The sequence below is a fragment of the Leptinotarsa decemlineata genome, unplaced genomic scaffold (genome assembly GCF_025532065.1).
Source record: "Leptinotarsa decemlineata unplaced genomic scaffold, Ldec_3_MD MMD2_tig00003736_RagTag_RagTag, whole genome shotgun sequence".
Taxonomy (NCBI): domain Eukaryota; kingdom Metazoa; phylum Arthropoda; class Insecta; order Coleoptera; family Chrysomelidae; genus Leptinotarsa; species Leptinotarsa decemlineata.
This window is the reverse complement of record NW_027412593.1, coordinates 7,468,704-7,485,327: the sequence shown is the minus strand read 5'-3', so window position 1 is coordinate 7,485,327 and position 16,624 is coordinate 7,468,704. Positions and strand designations below refer to the sequence as shown.

The following is a 16,624-nucleotide window of genomic DNA, read 5'->3' as shown; positions in this document are numbered from 1 at the left end:
AAATATATTTATTACCCTCAATGCATCGAAATAACGAAACAACTGAAGGCTTGGCCGGATTTACAGAGTTTCTCGGCGATTTACGGGATAAAAAAAAATAAATCGATGATCATGTTTTGGAATTGATCCAAATTTTGAAATTTGGATTTGAATTGATTTGTTGAGAATCAGAAATGATACTGGCTGATATACGAGTAAAAAAAATGAAAGTGGTATAGAATAATTTCAATTTCAATGTCCAAGACTAATTCTTGGACATATCAGCAATTATATTCATATACCTATATTTCTATTAAGTTCATCAACTTAGGTAGATAGTTTCCTAAGTTAATTTCCTCATCAGGTATATACAGAACTGGAACAATATTTGCTGCTTTCAAAGATTAGTATAACAATTCATCAATTTGGGTATTTATGCCTTTTAATAGGTACATCAACTGAGAATATTTAAAATTTCTGAAAATGTAAAAGTTAGAAAATATAATATCTTTGCAAAACGGTATCAGTGTGTTCAATAAATAAATGTATAATCTACTGGCAGTATCTGTATCAATTATGCCGAAAGGAAATATAGCAAAACAAAACATCTGAAAAAACTAATCAGCCTGAGCAATTAGTGAATTTCGAAAAATTATACACTTTTGAGCATGAGGATAAGAAAAGATATATACTTTTTTGTTTATTGGACAGCGTCTTTATTTATTTGTGTTATTAATTCAGAACTGAGAGTTGTATCAATTTGAGAAATTTATTCTAGAGAGAATTTTATATTATTCAATTGTTTTCAAATACTCTGGTGACTATGTTCGAATCATGTGATTCTTCAGGTCTCAGGATTGCATTCTGCAGAAATTAATAGAAAAATCAACAATTCAAATGTACCTACTAAAGGTAACTTTCTTAAAGAAACCAAAAAAATCCGACCAAAAACCACATTTTGTGAAAAATGCTGTCTGGTTTTCTTCTTTTTTCATCTAGTCTATTCAGTATTGATTGGCTTTTTTTAAATACAGTTCAGTTCTTAATTCAGTATTTGGAATCCATATTGCTGCTAGACGCATAGTTAAACACTTTCTAATATTTAATGGTGAACTTTTGAAAGTTGATGTGTTTTAAAATGTATTTTTCCGTTAACCAGCTGTTTCCTCTATAAAAACGATACCCTCAGAAGTCCAAAAAAATCGTGTTTTCGATCTGCTCTCTGATATTGAGCCTCAGTCACTGCAAGCATTTTTTAATAATAGAAGAGTGTCTTGCGATCATTTATGGCTCAATGAACAATTATTTTCTTCAAATAACAAACAATATTAAGTTTTGCCTTTTTCACTGATGTAAGTGTAAATGATTAGATACGAATATTCTGAACGACATGGTTTCGAATACAAATGGGTTGCGAACGAAGTCAAGTTCTTAGGTAATTTAAGGGCAATGTAGCCTCATTAGGTTCAAGTTTTCTTCTTCCGAGTACCTAGTTTTGAATGTACGTATTTAAGATTCCGCAATGAAGTTTCACTTCAATTGTTTCTGAGTACTCTTCCAGAATACAAGTGATTGGTGACTGTAGTATTACGATAGTGAGTATTCTTGTTGAATAAAAGATGGCAGAAAAAACGGACATGAAGTATTTCTACGAACTACTCAAAGAAGTGAAGAAAAAACGTAATGACACGAACGTTTTCAAAGTATTAACTTCTATTCGAAGATATCTGGAGTGGCCCAAACACCAACAACAAATTTCGCAATTCAAAGCGATGAACTGTTTCAGGGATGTTTTACAGATATTAAAAACTAGTAAGAAGCAAACAATCGACGTTGCCTTGAGCATCGTGGAAAATTGCGTAATGGATAATGATTATGGCAAAAATTTTCTGAGTGAGCGCTCCGTCATCAGCAGTTCAGTAAGTACCGTTCATAACTTATAGACAAGTGTTGATACATTTATTCTGTCGAGAGGAGCTTCAATTTAGTTATGTCAGTGACTTTCAGACAAAAAAAATTGTGTAATTGGAGAAAGTATGTTCCTTCCTGATATATTTCACATCGTCTCGACCATCAATGAGCTATTTGGTGTTCTCCACACATTTTGTCTTCTTGATACTCCAAAAAATTTATGAAATAGTTATAAATCGATTTGAATTTTTGAATCTCTCAACTGACACAAATTTAAGAAATCGCTGATCATGAAAATGATTTGCAATCTGGTAGCGAATTGCAAAATCTGCACTTATTATCCATTTCCATCCAAATGATGAAAATGTTACCTGCTAATGAAAGATCATCCATTGCAAAGTTTATCAAAAATATCAATATATTTACAGTAAAAATGATCGAAAGAAATACCACAAGAACAGAGTACGTATATTTTTATTAAGTATTCTTCAACAATAGGATTTCATCGTTATTGTCTATCGTGCCTTGAAATGTATTCACATAACCGGCACCCGACCTACTTGACGCGGCTCAATATCTCACGAGTAAGTCGCGTATGTCTTATTGGATGGATGAGTTTCGATTATGGTCTGAAATTTCTGAATATCACATATAAATTGTTAGAATTATTGGAGTTTGGATTGAGAGATTGTTATCTTGTTTTCATGAGGTAACGTGAATCAGTGAAATATGGCAATTCATTTTTCATTTCGATCTCTTATTACGGTCCACTGTATTGGTGAATTTAATTTAATTTACATATTCATTTGAGACACCGTAAAGATCATATAATGCATACTTCGATATTTACTAGATTATATGAATGAAACTTCCTATGAAATAATGAATCGTTTCAGTTTGACAGATCGCTCTGTCATATTCGCGGTTGGTCAGTTTGAACTCTTGAAGTGAAATTGTCTGTTATTGTATCCGAGATCCATAGGACACAGAAAGTCGGTTGACATAAAGAAAAATCCATATAGTTCTGGAACTGTTCGGAAAGAACCGAAAAATTCGCTGGATTCCTATCCGTACAATTCAATACAATCCGAGGTCTCATCTGTGATAAATCATCAATTTTTTATTTTTCTTACATATTTGGGTAATAAGTAAATAAATAAATGGACTCTAAGGTGGCAACCATTTTCCCACTTTCCCACTCAAATGAATATTTCTTCAGTATTATCCATGATAATAAAATAATTGTCAGAATAATTTGAATTTTCTTCATTCTATTTTCAATACATTGTATCGAACGGCCACTTTTCAAACAATGATAATTGATTATTTTTTTAAAGTTATTCAACAAACTACCAAATTTGATTTGTTCAATTTTTAGTTATGACCGAAAAATTTACTTGTGGTGCACTGTTTAGAACCTTTGGTGTAATGAGGAATATTACTGGAGTTTTTTCCCAACACCAAACCGTTATTTTAATACGTGTTTCGAGCACCAAGTGATCATCTTCAAGAGGAAAATAAAACTGCGGAACAAAACTCCAGTAATATTGTTGGGAAAAAAATCCAGTACTGTTTATCGATATATTTATTCAGTTCAGTTTTGGATTATTCATTTCGAATATCGAAGAAATATTAACGAAGGATTATCCAATAATTAGTTTTTTTATTTCAGATAGATTACGACAACACTTTAGCATCGCTGATCATTGTGATGGAGCGATACCCAAGAGACAAAACTATTAATGGGGGAATATTCAATGTTCTAGCCAATATGTGTATGTGTAAAGAAGATTATGCTTACATAGTCATCTCTAGACATCCACAATTTGTTGGACGTGCTTTGAATTTTTTGGAAGTGGCTTCCATTGACGAAAATTTCTGTGAAACTACTATTGACAGCGCGTTGCGACTTTTGAGGTAAGAAGATAGCAGAGTGGTATATTTCATTCAATAATTTCATATATTAATTAACTTTGAAATAGAGAAATTCCTCTTTGTTCGCCGGAACTATTTTAAAATACTTTTTGATTTCTTTAAAGAAATCAGTACGAATTCACCAAATCGTGCAAGGATTATTGAAGAAATGAAAATAATATTATCTTCATTTTGAAATACTTCAGTGTATATTTTTCAACCACACTAGTATGATGATTTGTAATATTTTGTAGAAGTCTTTAACGTACGTACAGACTTAAAGTTCATTTCTTTAGATTTGTTTACTGCCAGTCTTCAAGCATAGCCCACTGACTAATAAGAAAGTTTTTCTTCCTTATTCAGAGGAATCTGGCAAATAACGGATATGCAGTTGGTTAGTACCTCGTCCACTAGATAGAGTGACAATTTGTTGTTCGCTCCAACTTAGGAATAGGAATGAAATACTCTGAAAGAAGTCCGATTTTCAATTATGGACTTTCTTTGACTTTATGTCGATGATGGCCACTATCTTGCACTGATGAGTGGCTAATGAGCACAAAACCGGTCTGCAAGTGTGCTCGTTCCAAAATTGAAGGTCTATCTTTCAGTTGTATTGTCAATTGCATACGCAAGAAATTTTCTGTGAAGATTCCAGCGCTGACGCATGTCGGATATAATCCAACGCCCTTTGTGGTATTAGCCAGGGGAATAGTTGTTTTCTGATAGGCATCAGTCCATTCAACCTACTGTGTAGGTATATTCGAGACTGGCTTGAACACTCAAAGTTCATTTCTTTAGATTTGTTTACTGCCTGGCTTGAAGCATAGCCCACAGACTAATAAGAATGTTTTTCTTCCTTATCAAGAGGAATCGGGCAGATTACGGATATGCAGTCGTCCACTAGATAGAGTGACATTTTGTTGTTCGCTCCAACTTGGGAAGAAGAATGAAATACTCGGAAAAAATTTCGATTTTCAATTATGGAATATCTTTGACTTTAGATCGATGATGGCCACTATCTTGCACTGATGAGTGGCTAATGAGCCCAAAACCGGTCTGCAAGTGTGCTCGTTCCAAAATTGAAGGTCGATCTTTCAGTTGTATTTTCAATTGCATATGCAGGAAATTTTCTATGAAGATTCCTGCACTGACGCCTGTCAGATATAATCCAACGCCCTAAATGATATTAGCCGGGGGAGTAGTTGTTTTCTGATATGCGTCAGTCCATTCAACCTACTGTGTAGGTATATTCGAGACTGGCTTGAACGTTTGAAGTTCATTTCTTTAGATATGGATATAAAATTGTATTCTTGAGCATTTTTTTTCAAAATATCATCTCAATAAAAGTGCCGTATCTGAATCATCATTATATTGAATCATTTTGCAGATAATCACTTTTAAAATTCATGTAAGAGATGACGGGGAGTGGTCATGGGAGTTTCTTTTGAATTTTAGTGTTGAATGAAGCCTTACATGTTACATCTCCCCGTTCTTCAAATATTTATCATTGTTTCTACTACAAACAGCGTATGCTTCTACATTTTGAATATATATTCATTTCCAGAACGCTGTTGAATAACCATACGGTTCCGACACTCTTAAAACCTCTCAAAGCGTTGAATGGTGTGTGCTCCTTCTTCATGAAGATCGCCGCGGAGTGGGAGAAGACAGGCAAAAAAGAAAATATTTTGAAAAAAACCATTGAAGTTTTGGTAGTCTTCTCCGGCTACGACAGCTATGATATATTTTCCATAGCAAAGAACAGCGAAGGAGAAAATTGTTTGTTATGCCTAAGTAAAGTAGTCGTATTGCTGCCGAATGATATTTTACAAATCATTCGAAACTTTATGGTGGATACCAAAGATAGGAAACTGCCGGTTTGGGAAGTATCAAATGTTCTCAAAAATATTTTATTGAGTTCAGATTTACAAGGTGAGTGGATGATTATCTTTCTGTAAAATAAGAATTGCAAACATTGTTTTCTGAAAAAAAAAATCAATTGAAACTCCAACTTTTAAGCATCACACAAGAAACAAAATTATTTTACACCAAATGAAAAATAATATCTTCTAGAATCTAGAAATAATATATGGATGTTATGCTAACGATTTTTTTCATTGCAGAATTAGGATATGACTGTCAAATTTATGTAGAGTGTCTCTGTTCAATGATGTTTCTTCCCTTCAAGCGTAATCTCGAACAATGTAGATTATGCGTCAAGGCCTTGATCAATGTTATTGGATCATTTCGCTATACTTCCAAAGAAGAAATGAAATGCTTCTTGTTAATGGTGAGAGCTCTCAACAGTTGTCAAGATTCAGACCTTATAATAAGGGAACAATTAGACTGCAGTGCTATTGCAGTTCTCACGAGCAGTCTGGGACGTGCCCTGGGAATATCAAATAATTCAAGGTTGGAACTCGTGGACATGTTCGATAAACGTAAGTTTCATCATTGCCAAATCCACCAGTAACGTGATTGAATTAAAAATATTAAATAATGTTGTGCCTTGCAATTTATTATATTTCCAGGTTACAATGCGGATTATCAGGTAGCAGATATGAAGAAAACTCTTATCCAGGAAACAATGGACCTCATCTCTGCTTACCGAAGAGTCCAGCCTTCTCACCCACAACTCGGCACGAAGGAACTGGTGCTCCGCTTGGTACAGATTATCCCGTATTTTCCGTACGGAAATGTGTATCAAATGAAAATCCTAGATCATCTGAGTGACATTCTCAATTGTCCTGTCTACCTTGGCCCTTTGTTACAGACTGATATAATTGAGCAAATTTATGACCTGTCATTACATGGAACGCGACCCTCTTACGATTTTCTCGGCTACAACAATTACGAAAATTGGGCAGAAAGACTACTTCAGTGCCTTTCATGCGTAGCAAAGTCAGGGCATGCTCAAGGAAATTTCGAGAAAGCTCTGCTGGAGGGGGATGAAAATATGAAAGAACAGATGATTTTGGTCATTCCTTATATAGCAAAGTAAGTATTACGCCACTCATTTCATAAAAGGTTCTATATGGTAATTTTCAAACTTCCATTAAATTATTCGTTTATATCCTCAACAAAATATAGACACGTTTCGCTATCACCGTACCTTCCTCGGTAGAGGAAACTGGGTGAACTACGGATGTTAGTTCCAATTTGTTATGGGTTTTCTAACTTCTTTCAAAAAACTGCAAAGAACCAGCCGTGGGCTCCATATGTGTGGAATTCATTCTGTTTCTTGGAAACCTGAAGACAATCTGACCTACGTAATGCAAGATTTCCTATCAACTCATTGTATGAAAATGAACTCTCACTATATGTATTTTGACCCATACTTGCATGTTATATTGATTTCAATGTGATTGTTTCATTTCTTTCTTTTTCCTGTCTTTCAAACCATCGATGTTGATTGCTTTGTTGCTGTAGACAACATTACACCTTCGAAATCTGGATCCCCTTTGACGTCATTCAACAATTCCTGGGTGATGTGACGGTTGTTTGGGTCGAAATTCAGCCATTTTGGAATGAACTTCTGCCATACACTTCATGCCCAATATTTCCAAAAATTTTTCATGGCATCAACCAACCGATATGCCGACTTCCTCAGCAACTTCTCTAACATTGATTCGAAGATTCCCCATAACAATTTTCTTCACTTTCTAAACATTCTCATCGGTGGTTGATGTGCTGCGGCGGCCAGGGCAAGGGTTGTCATTCACTTCTTCTCGACCTTCTGTGAAAAGCTTGTACCACTTGTAAACATTTTTCTGTCTCAAAGTACAATAACCATATGCCACTGTAAACATTTGAAGTATTTTTATGTCCTCAATTTCATGTTTTACACTAGATTTGATGCCAATTCATTGATCTATTTTTTCCATAGTAGAAAATCGCTGAACACTCAAAACACTTTTTCATTTTGTGTATTTCGCCAACGAACTAAACATGTTGTGAACATGAAATGTGAATATATGTTCGAGACAATTGCATCAACACAAAAAAATAAAAAATAGATAATCGAAAGTTCGCAGCCCGCAAAATTTGAACATTCACCTAATTTTTTAACAGTCCGCTTATATGTTACTGCGATCATTTCTTGGTTTGCATCATTACCATAATTCATGCTTCCATTTTCCAGAGAGGACCGTTTCCTTCACCATTTATTGGTCGCATGTGGAGGATTAAAAATCATGCTGGAATCCATTGAACAAAACGGGAAGTATAGACCGGAATGCATCTCATCGCTTTGCTTCCTAGCCAGGAGGAGACTGAAAATTTCGAATAGTAGGACAAACACACCTGAAGACGTGTCAGAAATTAACATTCGAAGACTACTGATTGAAGAAGAGGAACAGAAATCAAAAATGGTTAGTTTCAAACTGGACGACGGCTCGTTAGTTGAAGCTGACCTAAATTTATTGACAAAAAAATCAGACTACTTTTCTGTCTTGTTCAGTGGACGCTTCAGAGAAAGCGTCAGAGATGAGATAGAACTTCATGACGTAGATTCCGAATCATTCCAGTGTGTGCTGGATTTACTCGAAGAAGCTATATTCAACAAGTATCCTCTGAAAGTCTTGCTGGATGCCGTTTCGTTTTCAGATCGATTTTTGCTGACGAATTTATGCAGCTGTCTGGTAGGGTGGATCATGAACGTTGAAACGAGTCCAGACACGGTGAGCGCCATCTACATGTGGTCTTTAGAGACGGGACTAAATATGTTCAGACTGCATGTACTGAGATTCGTTCTGACATATGAGTTTGATCACGGTTTGAGACTGAATATGTTTAAAGAATTATACAGTCTAGGCTATATTGAAGAACTATTGGGGGATATCCAGGATTTAATCCAGGAATATTTACCTAAACTGAATCTGAGTTAATTGATACCTGGAGCACCATGAAGGAAGAGTTGATATCTGGATTCAGTTTCAGCTGTGAGAATTGAACTTATTTTATCATAATAGCAACTAAAACTGCTTTCTGTTGAATATTCATGTGGTTGATGTTTTTGGAAAATATATGGACTGTTTCAGATTTTCTATCTTTTATTTTTATTAAAAACTTCTAAACAATTTGAAATCGGATCATCCTTTCCTTTGATTGTATGTTTTACATCAAGATGAAAAGTATTGATACTAGCTTTTTCGAAGGTTATTAAATGATTCAGATTCCAAAGACGGAATATCTCATGGTTTTTCAAATATTACCTTCACAGATTTATTCATTGAACGATGAATTAGAATTCAGCTATTTTCATATAAACATCGAATTGAACTAAAGAAAAATACTTTCGAAACAAATGCTTTTATATGAAAGCTGAATTATACGAATAACACTTTTTTCTATTCGTATGGAATCAAATCAAATATCATTCACAGGATTTCTATATAATATAATTGATGAAAACAGCAAAATTTCACTTACATAAAACAATGTCATCCTCACTGCTAGACAGCCGATGTTCCGGCGTAAGACAATTGCCATATCGGCTCTTCAGTAGCAAATACGGAGAACATTATAAAAAAACACTTGTTTAATGTTATCCGTATTTGCTACTAGAGAGCAGATATGACAAGTGTTTTAAGGCGGAACATCGGATGTATTTCATGTAAATCAAATTTTGCTTCTTTCATTTATTATATTGTGTAGAAGTCCTGTGGATGATTTTGATTTGATTCCTTATGAATGTTTGGAATACTCACTGAATAGTGAGAAGTGTTTTTCGTTTAATTCAGCTTTCCTGTGAAAGTGTTCATTTCGAAAGTATTTTTCTTTCGTGTAATTCAATGTCTATATGAAAATAGATGTTTCGAAGACTTTTTCTTTGAGTTTGTGTCTGAAAATTTCTCTTTTACATGGTCTACACTTCTTTTTATAATATATTTTTTTAATTGATTGATTTCCTTCTCCAGTTGGAAGATTCCCACCTTTTTGTGAATGAATATAGAAAAGTAGAAAGCCAAAACCTTTCTCTCCCAAAAATGGTCCAATATGTTTCGACTTTTTTATACTCATAACCCATTGAGTTTGTATAGAGTGGATTTTTTTTTTAATTGATTCCTTCCTTTTTTTGAAAAACACACTAATTTTTTATCGAGAATTCTCACGTTAAAAATTCTGCGGCGCATCAGATTCTAGTTCCATATCTGGAAACGGAGACAGATTTACATAGTAGACTATTCGAAGAGCAAGAAATTTGGAGAAGTATGGGCTACCATTATTGATTTGAAAAAAATAGATAACTCAGATTGAAATCTCTTAAGAAGAGTTATTCATATTCTCTCTCCTAATTCATAAGTGAAACAAATACACTCAACAAACTAAACTTTGAATTACACGACAGAAACTTTTTTTCCAAACATCTAATCTCATGCGGACATTAAATTATACAAAAACATTTTTTAATATTCAGTTTGTACACCAAACATTCGTAAAGAATTGAATCAGATATTGCTCATAGGGATGCTACGCAGTAACATAATATTACAGTAGAAAATTAATGAGAACAAGTAATTTTAGAATATCTCAATTTTCATATAGACATAGTAGACTCTAAACGTATTTTTTTTTCGTGCCAAAAAGCTTTTTTCACAAAAAATAATCTCTCCTGAAAACCACAGATCAAAAAATTTTGGTAGTTTTCAACTGGAGGATGCAATTTTCACTCCTCATAAGGTTAAGCTTATTCATTGAATTATACTCAAGCATCCGATGAACCGACTCAGACTCACTTCGAAATATTTTATAAAAAGTTCGAGTTTTGGAATGACAGTAATGCAATTGCAATCTATTGTTACATGTTACATGAAAAATTGCCACAGAAAAACTTTGCATTGAAGTTTATTTAAAACTACACAATGTTGACACGAACTGAAATCAATGTAAATTCTATGCCGAAACTATTTTCCGTGTTTGTTTGCTTTCGGGCAGTGTTTTTATGCCTGCAGTTTCTTCTACAACTACGAGAGACAGTATCACAGGCGAAGAGACAATGGCTGTTCTCAAAGCAGATACTGCTTTAAGTTTGGATCGGTTTAGGTCCCCGAATTCATTCTACGGTGCAGTTATCTAGATTGATTAATGTTAATTGTGTCCTCCTTTCGGTTGAAATTATTCAGAAAATATTGCCAGACGTGAGTTCCACATTTTTCTCATATTATCACTATCCTCCAACACCGACGACTTGTTTGCCTACTGCCAACAGTTGGATAACCTCCACAGTGATTTTATAGAACGCTTCTAAGATATTTTGAATTTAGAGATACCTGAATGGGTGTTGTATCCATTTTCAAATGTTCACACCGTAGTATCATCTCAGCTGGAAGACACGCTTATTGCATTGAAAAGAAATGAGGAGATAAAAATTAAATTTAAAAATGGTTACCATGAATTTTGGTTGAAAAAGCCAATCTCGCAATCGTACCATGGATTGCGGTAGATCGTTCTACAATTTTTGATAGCATTTCCATCGTCATATGTGTGTGAACGTGGCCTTTGCGCTGTAACAATGCCACTAACTGAAAAGAGAAATCGTTTGCACCTTATCGAATGCGGCGACTTGCGCTTGACTCCTAGAGTTAATTGGACAAAACACAAGCCGTACAGAAAAATCCTTAAGGCGCTCTTAGAGCGGTGCCTGTGCGAAAGTAGCGATTTGCATAGGATTTGAATGGCTGAAGATTAAATCCATTTGGAAAAACGTTCTCAGGAAGTGTATTCTACATAAACCCAGTTCTCCAAATGTTCTTAAACAGTTAGGATAAAGGTGTACTGAGTTGAATGATAGACACACACATGATTATTCTATTCGATGGAATCAAATGTCATTCTTTACACTCAATTGCTGACAATCACAGAAAAAGGTGCACACATTTCGTAATACTTTGCACACACTTGCTAGAGACGGCTGTACTAAGAGTTCTCAAACAGCGAAGTTCGAGGTGTACTGAGTTGAACCTCAAAACGATGAGCAGGCACAGTCCATCGCGTATTTCTGATATGTACTGCTCTTGGTAGAATCAAATATGCCAAGTCACTTGAACACTTCCTGTGAAAGTGTCTATTGAAGAGAGACAAATCTCCAACCTTTCTTCGATGTTCCAGGCTATCAAGGTTGCACGTGAAGTTCGCGTCTCCAAACAGGCGGATGACTCTTTTCTGGATGTTATCCAGCAACTTCTGGGTATGTTTGGGGCAGAGTTCCATACATGAGAACAATACTCCAAAGATGGTCTGTTAGGAAGGTCTTGTTAAAATCATAAGATTCATCCATCACATTAGATTAGTTTTAAAAGAAATGTTAATTATTGGTTGATTTTGTATAGGTAAAAAATACTTTCAATATTGTAAAGTGGTATTATTATTGTTAAATGTTGATTATATTGTTAATTTTGAATGAAAGACACTTTTAATATTGTAGATTTGCATTATTATTACTTGTTCTGGTATGAGTGGTGTGAGTCACAAATTATGAACCACGCCCATTATCTGAGTTAGTCGGCAACCAATCATTGGTTGAGTTCCTGAAAACCGTGAAAATAGCCGCGTGATAACACATACTGTCCTTCCTCGAATACTCCCAAACAGGTGGGAGTATTCAAGGAAGGGTAGCATAGTAGGTCAACGTGAATTTACTGCTTCACTGCGATTAAAAAAGCTTTTTCACAGTTCAATATCATTTTTTCCACAACGATTGCTGATTTACCACTGAGCCTATGTACCAAAGGATTCGAGGCTAGTGACTAGACCCATCCAGATCGAAGGAGTAGGATCTTCAACTGATAATATGAACGATCGAATGAATGTATTATTACTGTGGTTTTTTAGAAGGACACCATGATCGTATGCAAGAGGTGGTTGGGGTTAGGTTGGGTCTAAAGTGAGTGGATCTATTCGACCCTCCACCGCAATCCGCAAGGGTTTATTGTAGCTCACACCTATTCACACTCGGACAAATGAACCCAGCTTCCTAACGAAGCCGATAAGTTTGTATGGTGAGTGATCTTTCAGGTCAGATGGTGAGAGTACGGCTCTGCCGAACTCTAAGAACCTGATTGGGTCCCCAACGGGGCAGGCACAAAGTATATGCTCAGCTGTTTCATCATTTTCCAAACAGAGGGGTACACACTGTCTTTCAACAGTTCAAGTATCTGCATATGATGATTCAAATGACTGTGACCTGTAAAAAGGCCTGTTAGACATCGTAGTTCATCCCTACTGTAGTCCAACAACTGTTTGGTATCAAGCTTCGAAGGGTGAATGAAGGGTGATTTCTGCAAGAAATCCATAAATCTTCTTGTCATCCAGGTGTTGAAAGTTTGTTTGGCTTAGCCTAAAACGATGCCAATGACTGGTTATGGCCCGATGAAGCTGCTTGCGGCACCCTCCTTTGCAAGGGAGTCAGCAGCTTCATTGCTTTCCAGGCCATTATGGCCAGGGTACAATATCGAGGAGAGTAGTTTTTGGAACACCTGCACCAGAACCTGAAGGTGTTTTTGATCCATCTGGGAGGAGGACTCAAGGTTTGAAAAATATTTTCTCAGGCGAGTGAGATTATATCACCCGACAAAGGTGATCTGACACACAGTGAGATTCAGAAAGTGAAAGTTGTTAATATGGATACCTAATGAACTCAACAAACTGAACATTGAATTACATGAAATATTTTTTTTTCGAAACAACTAATCTTAGACGAATATCAAATTTGCAAATAACACTTTTTACTTTTCAGTTTGTACTCGGATATAATTCATAGGTATATATGGATGTGCAGTATATAATGGATGTGAAAAAGTAGTTTTCACATAATTGAATGTTGATATAGAAATAGTTTACTCGAAATTATTCTTTTTCCTGTAATTCAATTCAAGGCAAAAAAAAAATTTTCCAAAAAATAATATCTCCTGAAAAACACCACTTTTAATAAAAAAAATTGTGGTTCTCAACTGGAGGATGCATTTTTTTTCCTCATAAGGTTATGTTTATTCATTGAATTATGCTTATGCATCCGATAAACCGACTAAAAGTCACTTCAAAATATCGCTTTATAAAAAGTATTTCAATGACGGTAATGTAATTTCAATCTTTTGTTACATGTTTATTAATTAAAAATTGTCACAGAAGAACTTTGCTTTGTGATTTATTCAGGACTGCACAATGTTGGCACGAATTGTAACCAATGTAAATTCTGTGTCGAAACTATTTTCTGTGTTTGTTGGCTTTGTGGCGGAGTTTTTATGCGTGCAGTTTCTTCTACAACAACGGTAGAAAGTATCAAAGGCGATGAGGCAATAGTTATTCTCAAAGCAGATAATGCTTTAGGTTCGGTCAGTTTGGGCTCCAAATGCATTCTACTGGCGCAAGTAGCTATATTATTCAACGTTAATTTTTTTTCTTTCGGTTGAAATTATTTGTCTTGTTGAATTCCTGTCGCCTCCAAATTCAGTCTGAGTCTTATCGAGACAATGGTCAGATACCCACATGCTTATTCTTCTCTTCGTGTTTTTAATGTAGACCGTTCCCCGGGTACAAATTATCCGGTAAAGCCCCGGTGTTGCTCTCTGGGGTACTTTCCTGGCCTTATAGACCCTCTCTGTATGGTTTGTGAATGCATCAGTTTTTGAAATTGTTCAACTTCTATAACGAATTTTTAAAATATATTTATTACCCTCAATGCATCGAAATAACGAAACAACTGAAGGCTTGGCAGGATTTACAGAGTTTCTCGGCGATTTACGGGATAAAAAAAAATAAATCGATGATCATGTTTTGGAATTGATCCAAATTTTGAAATTTGGATTTGAATTGATTTGTTGAGAATCTGAAATGATACTGGCTGATATACGAGTAAAAAAAATAAAAGTGGTATAGAATAATTTCAATTTCAATTTCCAAGACTAATTCTTGGACATATCAGCAATTATATTCATATACCTATATTTCTATTAAGTTCATCAACTTAGGTAGATAGTTTCCTAAGTTAATTTCCTCATCAGGTATATACAGAACTGGAACAATATTTGCTACTTTCAAAGATTAGTATAACAACTCATCAACTTGGGTATTTATGCCTTTTAATAGGTACATCAACTGAGAATATTTAAAATTTCTGAAAATGTAAAAGTTAGAAAATATAATATCTTTGCAAAACGGTATCAGTGTGTTCAATAAATAAATGTATAATCTACTAGCAGTATCTGTATCAATTATGCCGAAAGGAAATATAGCAAAACAAAACATCTGAAGAAACTAATCAGCCTGAGCAATTAGTGAATTTCGAAAAATTAGACACTTTTGAGCATGAGGATAAGAAAAGATATATACTTTTTTGTTTATTGGACAGCGTCTTTATTTATTTGTGTTATTAATTCAGAACTGAGAGTTGTATCAATTTGAGAAATTTATTCTAGAGAGAATTTTATATTATTCAATTGTTTTCAAATACTCTGGTGACTATGTTCGAATCATGTGATTCTTCAGGTCTCAGGATTGCATTCTGCAGAAATTAATAGAAAAATCAACAATTCTAATGTACTCTACTAAAGGTAAATTTCTTAAAGAAACCAAAAAAATCGTGTTTTTTGACCTATCTTCGGTCGAAAGTCAGCCTTTAGGTGCTGATACTTTCTGATCGTGTAATTGTTTTATCGTGACTATTCCTAACTGAATTTTTGCATAGGGACCCCCAAAAACCAACCGGCGGCTATTGTTGTTCGCGTCGAGCACTCGCGGGGGTGTTCGTTAATTCTGTTTAGTCGGCCTTAGACCCCAGATTCGTGTAGATCGCGTAGCGCTGGATTGTTGTGCAATCTGATTCTATCGAACACGTTTTCTGCGTGTTCTCTTATATACACGTCCACATATTGCGTGTCCATATATATATATATATATATATATATATATATATATATATATATATATATATATATATATATATATATATATATATATATATATATATATATATATTTATATAAATATATATATCTGTTTGGTATATAATATGGTGCGTTTACGGCGGCTCTTACGTTCGCGTTCATAAACGTTTGTATTTTCTTTCTGTGTGTATGTGCGCACTGGCCCCAGACAGTGTAGGCATACAGTATTATTGGCATGAGAATGGATTTGATCATCAGCAACTTTAATTTCGACCCCATGTTGCTTCTGCGTCCTATAATAGGTGCCAGGCGTTGTCTGGCGTGTCTAGCCATTCCGATTCTCTGCCGTACGTGAGACTGAAATGTTAATAATTTTCTGTTTAAGATGACCCCCAGGTATGGCACTTTGTTGGTCCACGGAATCTCTTGTCCGTTGAAGGTGACATTGCCTTCCGGTTGTACAAACCTGCGAGTGAACAGTATCGACTCTTGTCAGGGTTTATACTGATCTTCCAAAGATTGGTCCACTTCTCTAATATGTCTGCCTGTTGCTGGCGAGAGCCAGCAGGGTGTCCGCGTAGAGCACTACTTGTTAAAGTTGTTCTCTGGTTTGGGCACGTCTGCTGTGTATACGGAGAAGACGTGTGGCGAAAGGACTGCTTCTAGCGGGACCCCTGCATCCAGTAGTCGAATTGTTGAAAATTCGTCTCGTACTCTGCAACGGCATTGCCTGTCAGCTAGAAAAGACTGAACTAATCTTCCATTGGTTCTGTGTATCCAAAATCGCTCATCTTGGCCAGTAGTCCATCATGCCAAACTCTGTCGAATGCCTTGGAGACGTCTAAGAAGATAGCTCCGGTGTTGTGTCCTTTGCCGAGGTTGAAGCCTTCGGCCTCAAAGTCTACTACCCTCAGAAGTTGTAGCTCGAGTGTAGTCGA

The 16,624-nt window shown here is 35.3% G+C and overlaps 2 protein-coding genes across 3 annotated transcripts in view; one reads left to right on the top strand and one right to left on the bottom strand.

The window, feature by feature from the left end:
• LOC141483611 (methyltransferase-like protein 22) overlaps positions 1–16,624 on the bottom strand; it is a 137,496-nt gene that overhangs the window by 32,318 nt on the left and 88,554 nt on the right. The window lies entirely within an intron of this gene.
• Positions 755–8,844, top strand: LOC111513637 (uncharacterized). Of its 2 annotated transcripts, XM_074178375.1 has the most exons (6): positions 755–1,898; positions 3,563–3,807; positions 5,369–5,736; positions 5,928–6,245; positions 6,336–6,801; positions 7,946–8,844. In XM_074178375.1, exons 1-6 carry the CDS (start codon positions 1,599–1,601, stop codon positions 8,688–8,690), a joined length of 2,442 nt encoding a protein of 813 aa, XP_074034476.1. In that variant the 5' UTR covers positions 755–1,598; the 3' UTR covers positions 8,691–8,844. The 2 variants fall into 2 exon arrangements, with proteins under 2 accessions (XP_074034476.1, XP_074034477.1); XM_074178376.1 differs by lacking the exon at positions 5,928–6,245 and having other exon boundaries at positions 756–1,898.

Coding starts and splice junctions, on each gene's coding strand:
- LOC111513637 (XM_074178375.1), top strand. CDS start 1,599: ATGGCAGAAAAAACGGACATGAAGTATTTCTACGAACTACTCAAAGAA. Junction 5,737..5,927: donor ATTGAGTTCAGATTTACAAG/GTGAGTGGATGA, acceptor TTTTCATTGCAG/AATTAGGATATGACTGTCAA. Junction 6,802..7,945: donor GTCATTCCTTATATAGCAAA/GTAAGTATTACG, acceptor TCCATTTTCCAG/AGAGGACCGTTTCCTTCACC.